This window comes from Antrostomus carolinensis, unplaced genomic scaffold (genome assembly GCF_000700745.2).
Source record: "Antrostomus carolinensis isolate BGI_N321 unplaced genomic scaffold, ASM70074v2 scaffold42926, whole genome shotgun sequence".
NCBI lineage: Eukaryota > Metazoa > Chordata > Aves > Caprimulgiformes > Caprimulgidae > Antrostomus > Antrostomus carolinensis.
In genome coordinates this window covers 2617-14109 of record NW_010323337.1, presented here as the reverse complement: position 1 = coordinate 14109, position 11493 = coordinate 2617, and the positions used below count along the sequence as shown (strand labels likewise).

General features: G+C 41.4%; 1 protein-coding gene across 3 annotated transcripts in view; it reads right to left on the bottom strand.

Annotated features, from left to right (window-relative positions):
• Window positions 1–5827: 5827 nt before the first annotated feature.
• Window positions 5828–11493, bottom strand: part of TGIF1 (TGFB induced factor homeobox 1) — a 7439-nt gene continuing 1773 nt past the window's right edge. Inside the window, exons 1-3 of one of the 3 annotated variants that reach the window (XM_010170551.2) lie at window positions 11372–11396; window positions 8200–8426; window positions 5828–6870 (exon numbers count right to left, since the gene is read on the bottom strand). In XM_010170551.2, the coding sequence (XP_010168853.1) occupies window positions 6304–6870; window positions 8200–8382 (750 nt within the window). In that variant the 5' untranslated portion in view covers window positions 8383–8426; window positions 11372–11396 and the 3' untranslated portion in view covers window positions 5828–6303. Of the gene's footprint in view, window positions 6871–8199; window positions 8427–10555; window positions 10581–11371; window positions 11397–11493 lie in introns of those variants that run through there. The other 2 variants (XM_029085594.1, XM_010170550.2) reach the window with 2 other exon arrangements.

Below are 11493 nucleotides of genomic sequence, written 5' to 3'. Positions count from 1 at the left end.
ATAGAGGGAGAGTTCAAACAAAGAATGAGACTAGAAGTACAAAAGAAAACAAAATAAGACATTCGCACAAGGTCAATTAATCAGAACATCGCAGGCTAGAAAAGGAAGTGAAATTACAGGCTCTGGCAAAACAGCTCAACACTTACTCAGGAAAATTACAAAACTGTTGTGACCCTTACCATCAGTTATGTGTCTGCTATCCAGAACAATTTCCCAGACAAACTACACAAATTCATGAAAGCAAGCTGGAGGACATCATGCTCTTCCCACACGCAGTCAAGTGATTTTTCTTTTTTACTTATATATATTAAAAACCCCAGATTGTATATATATATATATCTGGTGTTCTTACTAGAATATATATACATGTGTATATATATATATATCTGGTATCCTGGTAAAATCTGTAAGCTGGTGATAAATTGCAATTAAAATTATCTTTTCCATCAACAGCTTCAAAAGGAGAGGTTAAAAGGCCAAAAGCCCCCAGCCAACCACTAAAATCTGTTCACCAACAAACAGAAAAAAAATTCTCTTTCAAAAGACCTAGGACACTAGAGGCAAGGTTGAGATAGGAAAGAACTCTCAGTTTTATGCTGAAACTAGATAGGACACATCAGTTAAAGAAAATGAAGGGCTTATTCGTAACACAAGCGGCTCTGGTCCTAAGTGTTTGTTTGTAGGGGAGGAAGTGGCAGCAAATTTGAAGTGCGTGACACATCATTTCCCAAAGAGCTATTAGACTGTAGGGACTTCAGAGGTCAGAACCAAACATTTTCTGTATATTTATTAAACACTATACTGGTAAAACTTAGAGGCTTCATGATTGGGAATTATTTCCTTATTACTGATAAAAATGAATATTCTCAGAAAGAAGCTGAGCTCTGACAATCTGTGAAGTGTCACTGATGGCAAAGCTCCAGGAACACGTGCCAGGGCAGTGTTTCCCCAGCAGCATGGCAGCAGCACAGATAGGGAACAACTCAGAGCAGCCACACAAATACATATACTTATTGCAAACCCCATAGCACTGGGATTGACCTGCTCTGCTGCAGTCAGGTCGATCCTCTTCATAATCATCTGAATGACTTGATGAAAGGCTCACAACAAAAACCACGTGAAGGGTTTATATGTGCCCAGATAAGGGTTCTTAGCTGAGAGATGGCCACATTGTTATGCACCTACAGACAGGGCTCTTTGCCCAGGGCAGGCACTGGCTAGGCTGCAACTAGAGAAAACAGCCAAAGCCTTGGTCTGTGGTCCCAAGGAAGTGGTCCAAGAATGAGCAGGGTTAGACAGTTGTCAGCTGCAGTCATTCAACCCATCCTCACAAGCTGCCACCTGCCCACTCACCTCATCCTCGCTCCAGTTAAGTCACTAATTCAGAGCACTGCTACCTGTGTGCATATTTACAGGTTTATTATGCATTGGCATAAGCATCTGGAAGATCAACAGTTTGTTTGTCAGTGGAAACACATGAAATGTGTCAGAAGCCCTGCTACCCAGTGGAACAGGGATTAGCTGGGAGGTAGATGTGACTTATTCACATTTCAATCAGCTTCAGGAACTGCAATTCACGTGACGCGGTGAGGCAGCATTTCAGTGCTACAGAGGGCTGTGAAGTTTATCTGGTTTTGGAAGCTAACCTCATCTGCAAGCCCATGTAGAAAGACTTGTGATGCTTGACATTTTTGTCCCAGACCCAATGCCTCAGAGCTGAAGGCGCTGGAAAGCTTCGGAAAAGGGAAAAGGAAAGAAAATGGAGTTTTAAGGAAAGTTAAAGACAGCTTTGAAGAGACAGGTGAGCAAAATGGCTAAATGCCATGGCTTTGAGCTGTCAGGAGGAGTGCATGCACAATTCAGATGGAGAAGATAGTCTGAGTTTTGACTTTGTAGTACAGCTAGCATCACTTTATGTGACTTTCTGTGTGTGCAGAACTGCAGGCACTCATTGTCATGATAGGGACTGGAATAGACGCTGAACTGCATACAGAACACGTGGATGCAATTATTATGTCTGGAACAGCTTTAAGTGACGCTTTGCTAGAGAGAGTGGCTAATCTAATCTCTTTTCCTTCAGTCTGAACACTGGAGTTTATGGGAGCAGAGCCCGTTGAACCAGCGAAACAGGATAGAGATGTTAACAAGTCCGGCAATTGGTGAACAAGAGACTTAAAACAAGTAGTGTCCTGAAAAGTGAACATGCGCTGTATTTGTGCCAGTAATCCCCTTTTGGCAAAAGCCAGGAGGGAAGCTGAGAACTGCCAGATGCCAAGAAGAAGAAAAAGAAAAGAAAAAGAAAAAAAAAACCCAACAAACCCAAGTAAGCTTTAAAAGAACTACAAAGTACTCCAGGAATAAGTTTTAAGCATTAACAAGAAAACTGTCTTAAGTGCTGTGAGAAAAACAACGAACGAAAACAGACTTTGACAGGCAGCACACAGTTAACTGCAAATGGTCCAAATACCGTAGGTACCAAAGTGACACTGAACAGGGTCAGGGTGCACCTGGGCTTCCAGCTGCACTACATCTTTTGCTGGCTGGGCTGCCTGCTGCAGGCTCTCTTCCTCTCCAAGGGGAAAACCGTGAGCACTCCCCACCACCACCCACACTCTCTCTCCCTGGTTCCTACTTACTTTCCCCTGCCACCCCTTTTTCAGCAAGGTTGTTGCCTGCACCCCTCTGCCCAGGCAGGACCCCCGCTCTGGCCACAGCACCAGCAGACTGGCTGCGCTGCCCTCCCAAAGCCAGTTACCCCACTTACACACTCTCCCTGTGCGCCCCTTCCCCCCTCATAGCACACGAGGCCAGCTGTTACAGCTTCAACGGTTTTATAGACGCATACATTGACCTCATGGCAGAAGCCAGGAGACATGTGGGATACCACCCCCCCCCACACACACACCCCATGCACTCAGGCAGCGACGCCAGTCTCAAGACTCCCCTCCCTATTGTAATTATTTTTGTTCTTTGCAGAGATTTATCACATGCAGCTGCCACAAGTTGTTTACAAGACGCAAAAGCCATGAAAACAAGGTTGACGAAGCCTGCGTGAGCTGTTTTCCCTGGCATAGATTTGTCTTAGCCCTGGCTGGCCACGCGGTCTCCAGGAATGCACGGCAATGCCTTCCCTTCCTCTTCGGAATCAGCCTAAGAGCGTGCTTTCAGTCAGAGGTCGGGTTTTGACACAGATGCCTCGCCATTAGGTTTATCACTGCAGTGAGAACAGCAAAACTGCCTTTGTTGTCTCATTGTTTCTTTTTACTGCCTTTTTTTCCTTATTCCATGGTAAAACAAGTTTCCAGCAATAAACTTTTCCTTTGTTCTTCCAGGGATGAGTGGCTGGCACATGAAACTTTCTGTTTGTTCCTAGGATTCCCACTCAGTCCTGGATCCTAGCTCCACCTGATGACCTACATCTACCTATCTTTGATAATTTTATCGGGAGTTACTTCAAGTTTCTGCTCTGAAATAGTAGGTTCAGGCAAACTTCCATAGCCTGCACCAAAACTATCAGTGCTAGATCACAGAAAAGCAGAAACTCCCTTTTGATATTATTTTAGTGGGTACTCAATATGAGTCATTTTCTTCCTCCAAGTTAAATAACACCTCAGGGTAGGGAAAAGCTTGTACACAGTGTGCCAGGTGCTACTCAGCCAAAGGGGTTTGACTTATGACTACAGCTGAAGTTCTAGGTGCAACCTTAACATAAGTTATAATTAAAAAGAAATAAATAACTGGCCTCAAGCAAAACTGGTCACAAGTGAAGTCCCCAGGATAAGTCAGTCAGCAAAATGGAAACGCAGCGCTCATCACACGGCAGGACTTTGGTGTTCAGCTACACTAATGCCATTTTGTGTGGCATAATGGTAAATGAAAACAGCACAGAGACCACAGGCTTTTACTTTTCAATGAAAACTGTTAACCTGAATGGCAACAGCTTTCTTCCTCATCCTATTTTCATTTTCATTACTGCAGCTGTTCTAGTGGAATCCCAGAACTGGTCAGCTCAGCAAGCAAAGCTCAGTTGGGTTTTTTTTTTCTAAACTTGCTGAGGTTTTTTTTATTTTATTTTAAAGGGCAGAGTAATGAAGAGTAAAGATCTCTGAGAATGTCCTTTAATGATCTGAGTCCCCCGCTTTTTCTCTACTCCACAGCACACCAGCAACCTGCTTTGGGGGAAAAAAGGAAAAAAAAAAAAAAGGCAAAAGTCAAACACAAACATATTTGCACGAGAGTGGGTTTTTTTCATCGGTGCGCAAAACGTGGGCATAAGGAGCATTGCAATAAAGTTCCTTCCTGAATGTGGACAAGGAAGCATCTTCCAAACGTTTTCCAAAGATGACACTCCTCTTTGGTGTCTAGTACCCTTTGAGAGCAAGTATCTATGCAACAAAAGTACATCTATTGACCACCTTTTCCCTCAACATTGACCTCAGTTACACAAAAGTGATTTTATAATTAACCATTGAAAAAAAAAAAAAAAACTAAAAAAAAACATACATAGGTATCCCAGGAAAAATAGCCTAGAAGCATAAAGTACAGTGTGTCCAAAGAGACAAGACACAAGACTCTCTCTGGACTCACATGCTTTTCCTTGAAGACAAAGTATACAGCCATCTCTGGCTATGTTCAAATTTTTTTTTAAATGTACAGTATATTAGGATGACTGTGTTACTGAAGCTGATGCAGACATGAGTAAGCCACAGTGTTTACTATTTGTCCTTTTTTTTTTAAACATAATCACTGATTTTAAACTTGAAGGTTAAAGAAAGGCAGATTCCAAAGAGTATTCCAGAGAACAAATAAAAGAGTAGTTCTGATACTAAAAAAAAGGATAAAGGCCACAGCAAAACTAAATGCACACACATTGCAGTCTTCTGCTCATAATAATATCCTTAAATTCATCTGCTCTCCTGCTCCACAAAGCCCTCCCCCAGCCTCCCACACAGACAACTGGTTTGTTTTTAAGGATTAGCCAGAACTGATTTTTTCCCCAGAGGTCTCTTATTTCACTGTTGTTGGAAGGATAAGGGTGGGTGACTGACATTCAAGTAAGTTGAAATGTGAGCTGCAAGTCTTCACATTTTTCAGTAATAAGTCATTCTGATGGCAAAGTCCTTTTCTGAAAGGTAACTTCCATTCTGTTGGCCAGAAAACACCCCAATACAACAGGCATATCTTCTAAATCTTAGTCAACCACCTGTTTAAGTATCTCAGCAAGACCTGGCTCCCAGAACTCAGATTTCAACTCCATAGTCTCTTCTATGTCAGTCTACTAGAATTACAGAGGCAAAAGCCTGTCATTGCTAGTACAAGAGTAGGAGTGGAAGCCATTGTCCTCCCCCCTCAAAATTTGTCATCAATGATGTCTAGGATTTGTACCCTAAAGACCCGCAAAGAATGCTTACCCCTACACCTCTTCTGGCCTCCTCATTTCATCTTGCACAAGAACTTCCCCACGGGCTGTCACATTTCCCAACCCTGAAGTATTTCTAGGAGCCAAAAGCTGGAATTCTTCAAGAGGCCTAAGATACCCCCCTGAAATTTAATGGGAGTTGCATATATGGCTCCCTTTGGCGTCCTTAAAAAATTTCAACATAGCAGAACAGTCAGGTACTTCTGGCCCACTTTTCAGCATTCCTTCAAACACCTGGTTAACAACAACTGCTAGTGCAGCTCTCTGAACTAAACAAAGTCAGTACAAGCTCAAAAATATTCCTCACTTCCATTTATTTCAACAGTAAAGCTGCATTTCCTGCAAAGCGCATATTCAACAAAATACTCTGTATGCATTCATTTATAAAGAAAATATTTTATTACATTATGGGAAAAAAAGCATAATCATTCAAAGTTTGTATTGTTAAAAAAATTGAAAATTTATTTTAGACAGCGTGTCGGTATATTCTGTTCCACATGGGAATGATAAGAAGACTTTGTATCATTACTAGATATTGCACAGTCTGAAAGAAACAAAAACAAATCACATGATCTTGGGAACCATCTCACATTATGAAAAACCTACAAAGAAAACATTAAAAAAAAAACTCAACCAAAACCAACACACAATCCTTTCTTTCTACAGTAGCTTTAAGTTTATAATTCTTGGAATGACCATATTCCACTGAAGACCATCTCAGTGACAGGAAGCTTCATTTCAGCAATCCCTTGTGCAAATAAGATTAATAAAAAAAAAATAATAATAATGCAGTGAAGTCTTTTGATATTGTGTGGGTGGCAATAACCACACAGATGTTAGATCCCTGCCTGGAAAAACAAAATGGGGAAGGAGAAGGAAGGGATTTAGGCCATAAGTTTTGCCTGCAACTCCATCTCTGCCGCCCTTTTGAGTGCAACATCCACCAGTAGCTGAAATCCACTAAAATCCTGGTTAAGGTCTGGTGGGGTTGGCGGAGGAGTGTTGAAGAGCCCACTTTGTGCATTTGCACCAGGTCCCAGTTTAGACGCGTCCTCGTGGTAGGAGAGGGAGTTGTCTGTGAAGCCGCTGGCCGGGGGCTGCTGCAGGTCCGTGGTCTGGCCTACCTCAGCCGGCTGGCAAAAGTGGAAAGGGGCATCTTTCAGGGCAGTCACAGTCGTGTGGCAAATCACTGATGGCCGAGCCAGGACCGATCCCGGGGAAGGCGGCTTGGAAGAGGGCAGAGCCTTGCCGAGCGGGGCGACAGCGGGAAGGAAGGCAGTCTCCTCCAGCAAGGGAATGTAGTTCTTGGTGCTGAGGGAGGACTCCACCAGGCCGCCCTCGGGAAGCTTGGTCCCTCGCCGCGAGATAGTGAACTGATTTGGGTCTTTGCCGTCCTTCCTCAGCATGTCAGGTAAAAGCCTGCGGCGTGCATTGATAAACCAGTTGCAGACCTGGGAATATAATGACATCTTAATTTCTACCTTCATTCATTTCCAACTATGCGCCATTAGAGTCGTTGGGTTAGATTAATGAATCCCTCCCAGCAGTTTCCTTAACTGCAGAACAAAGGAGAGACCTACTGACAAGTTCTGACAGGCCTGGCAAAGGCCCTTCCCTTGTCCCAGCTCTACCCCCAGCTCCCCGCTCCTGTTACAGAAAGCCCCGAGACATCTGACAACTGCTAGCCCCAACCGAAGGGTTTAGGTTTTAACTCTCCACACACACATTAACCTATTAGCTATTGTTCCCTAAGCTTGGGTTAATTAACAACAGGAAAACTTTTTCTCTCTGAAGAGAGACACTCCTCCCACAAATAGTTACTGATTTTCCTTGTTCAACTGACTGTGTCGACAGACATAACATGAATTACCTCATTTAAGTTTGTCCTTGTTTAAATATCAAACCAGTTTCCTGGGTGATACAGGATAGTTTATAGTTTAACGTCTTTTTTCTGTTTACTACATAAAGGAGGTTTTCTTTATGATGTTACATTAAGGAAATTCTACTTTATAGCCAATTACAAAATTTGTACTAACGAACTGATCTGGAAAAATAAAGCCCAGAAGACAACAGGAGTGTGCTCTACAGCTAGCATCTCTCAAAACCAAACCAGGGTTTACCCAAGTTCGCATGCAGCCACCTTCCCATGAGGTAGAAAGCAGCAACTGTCAACAGCTATCCCACCAAAGATGATCACAGAAGATGAGAATGATGCATACCAGGGACCTCGCAGCTGCCAGTGGTATCCCGGGATAAGAATCCAAACTGACCACACAAAAGCTTTATCATACCTATACTAATGCACTCGAGTAGCTCTATCCCATGTAAGTCGTTCCACTGAGCTTAATGGAAGTGATCGTACACATAATTACATACGTGCATGTTCTACAGAAACGAGCCTCAAGCTGTAGTTTTAGAAGCGAAGGGTTGTATGTTAAGCTGTGTATCTATCACCATAAAACCTGTGCTGACAAATACCTTCTCCTCACAATGAATTACATTATACTGACATTTTATGTCTTTTGGGTCCCGATTCCACAAAAATTAGCGTGCATGCTCAAATTCATAACTGTCTGTTCTCCCAGAAAAGAAATTTTATTCTCAATAAACAAAGGTAATCATAATACACAATTAATTTGTATTTCTCCTTACAAGTGCTGTCAGAATGAGAGCGAGTAACAATAAAAAAGAAAATCTCACATGCAGTGTAAATGTGTGACTAGACCACAGGTAAATTAAGAAGAAAACAGCTCCTTTTGAAGCAAGAACTACTTTAATACCTGTAGTGTGGAAAGGTGTGTTTGTCGGGATAACAGCGCTTTTTCTTGCTCTGAAGGATAAGCATTGTATCGGTGCTCATATAACCAGTCCCGAAGAATCTGCACGGATTCCTTGGGCAAGTTGCCACGTCTCCTCCGTTTGCCTGAGCCAGAAGATGATGAAAGATCCAGTGGGACATCCATAGTGTCATCATCCTCTGTTTCACTGCCCGATATTGCAACTACACCTACAATTATAAGAAGACAAGAACAATTAGCCTTCTAAACCTGTAAAAAACTACTCAGCTCCAGCATTCTATGGTTCAGACACTTTTTATTACATTAACTGTCTTTACCATGAATCATGGTATAGCCTCCTATACAGATTCGTCCTGTAGTGTTAACCTGTCAAGTTGTAGCTTTTCTGTCAGCTGAACAAAAAGTAGCACCAATGATCTGTTCCTAGGGGAATTCTTCTCCACAAACCCTCATTTTCTTGTTCCCCTGGCAACCTTTTATCTGCTGCATGTTATCAGACAGCTTCTATCTAATGCCAATATTGTCCAAATTTGCTTGCTATGGTATGCATTAACACTTTTCTTCAAGGATAACTATCCAGTGGCTGGGCAAAAGGTCAATAAGCAAGAACTTAAAACACTCAACTCAAGCAACGGTTTATTTAATTACTTCTTAACATGCTGATGCTTCCCTCCTGGGAGAGATAGCTTGTAGGTTTTATAAATTAATAGCTCATTCCAGATCTAGTAATAAAAAGTAATGGAACAGGAAAAGAAGAATGGAGAAAAATTGTGTCTGCCCCCACCTCTGAGTAGTTTTTCACTCAGGAAGTGAAAAAAAAAAAAAAAAGTTCAGGAAAATGAAAGAACCAGGTGCTTAAGCCATGTAAGACTCCACCAGTTTATCAGGAGGTGGACTCCTTTAATTTTATTGCACGTCTGTATCAAAGAACCATTATCACTGAATGTTTGGGTGGGTTTGTTTGTTTAAAATGTACCACTTTGCATCCCAATTATTTTTTCAGCTTCATGGTTTTCATCCCATATTTTAATCTGTGGAAACGTGTGTTCTGTGCTACACTTACTACAAAGGCTCCAGATTTACAAGTTAACTGCCTACCTTTTTTCTTCAACACAAAGGAAGGAACAGATTTCAAAATTTGATTATCCCTTTATATATACACACCACACTACTAGTAAGATGAAGCTATGGTATGTAAATAAAACTGAAACAAACAAACAAGTACTCAATAGTTAGGAAGATTAAAATTCTACTCCTTTGGTAGGATTTACAAGTTACTGGGGAAACAAACAGTACCATAAAATACAAAGAAGACCATGCTTTAAATACTCACCAGATTAAGTTCACCATAAATTTTAGGAATCATGCAAACTACATATAAATCCAAATAAGATACTACCCATTTTCAACTAGCACAATACTAATTTCAAGTGTAATTATATTGGCTTTCAGAAGCATTTGCTAGAAACCATAGAAGGAAAAGAAGCCCTTTATTTTTCTGTGCTTTGAACTTTGATTGGGGGGTGGGGGTCAGGGGGGGAGAAACTTGCTCATTCATAACATCAAAACTAAAAACCTTCATATTAAAATCAAGTTAAAATTCTGATGGGAGCAACAATCTATAACTCAAAAATTCTGTTTAAGGAAACAAAGTTAGCCCTAAAATACGAGTGTGCCTGTGAAAATATAAGACTATATAATGCTACAGCTGTATCCATAAGTAAAGAAATATAATGAAATAATGCCATTCAAAAAAAAACACATCTAAAAAAAAAAAAAAAAAAAAAAAAAAGGTGTGTGTGCAAGTTTTCCTTAATTCTTGGGGAGGAGGGGCAGGGGAAGAGAGCAGAGGAGGACCTTTCCCCACACTTTCAAACTTTAGCCAAAGCTGACGTGGTAAATTATTCTTTCCTTCCCCTATTTATGAAGAGCTCCAACATCCTTAAATTTAGTTTAAGTTGTCCAAATTTCAATGCCTATTTTTGACATGCAAGCATTCCCAGCAGGATGATCAATCTGCAATTGGGCTGGCATAGTTACTTCAGTAACTTACTCGGTATTGTTTTCATTCTCCCAATCGCTGATTTATGTAACCAACAAACACCAAACTGACACACCAAATTTTTCCTGTGATGATTAGCTACATAAATTATCCAGTCATGGAACAAGAACAATAGGACAATATTTAAATAGCCAACACAAGATAAACTCCAAATTATGTAAACAGGTTCTTAATTCATGTAGAAAGTATGGCAAGTTTGCTTTAAAATGATTCTGAGCAAACTGCTTTGTATTTGTCACAGCTTCACGGGAAGTGCTGTCATGCTTGCAACCTAACCTGAGAACACGCCTTGCACAACGGGCTCCTCGAGCCATGAGGAGCGCTTCTTGGAACAAAGATCCTGCACAGACAACAACATGATGGCCTCTGCGAAGCAGCACATCCCGTTTAAATTTAATTTAAAAACTAGCTAAAACTAGCCTATGCTATTCAGACAATGTTTTCAAGCGTGCTGTTCTCGTTTGTCAGAAACCAGAAGTGTTGCAGCACTTCAATGGGTTGGGTTTTTTGTTTATTTTTAAATATAATAAGCAGCAAGATGAGACCTTGGGAAACAGGGAGAGGCAAACAGTGAGGGCTGGGAATAAGAGGAAAGAGAAGCCAAAGAAACTACTCCTATGAGAAAGTTAGGTGTCTAATAGTTTGTAACTATTACATGGCATAACAAAAAGTTCTCCAGACACACACCACCATCCAGAGCAACCTCTCCAACCAAGATCTAACACACAGCTAAAAGACTCCACAGGAGCCTCTCTGAATTGGAGAAAATTGATTTGACAGCAAAACAACTTCTAGAACTGTTCCTCTTTTTCACACCCCCCCAAAAAAAAGTGACAAAATACCATCTGAAAGCCAGCAGCATAAAGACGTTTCTCTTATTTTGCTAAAGTAAAAGTTGCCATCTGACTAACCATAACCTACCTAGCAAGAAATGAGTCAACAGTGAAGCCTGCCCTTTGACCCACTCACTTTGTGTGTCATATTAATTGACACAGTAAGTTAGTGACACAAAGCAGGTTTTGGTTAAGCAGGAAACCCAGTGTAGTACCACTTCTCCTCATTTAAATGAGCTCATTTAAATAGCTGATCAGCCCTCTGAACTCGTGGCAGACCTCTCCAGCGCGGTGCTGAGCGAGCAGCAACAGGAAGTCATGGCTAGAAATCTCGCACTACCCCAGCTGATGTTTTTTTACTGGAGCAGGAGCCACGTTGTT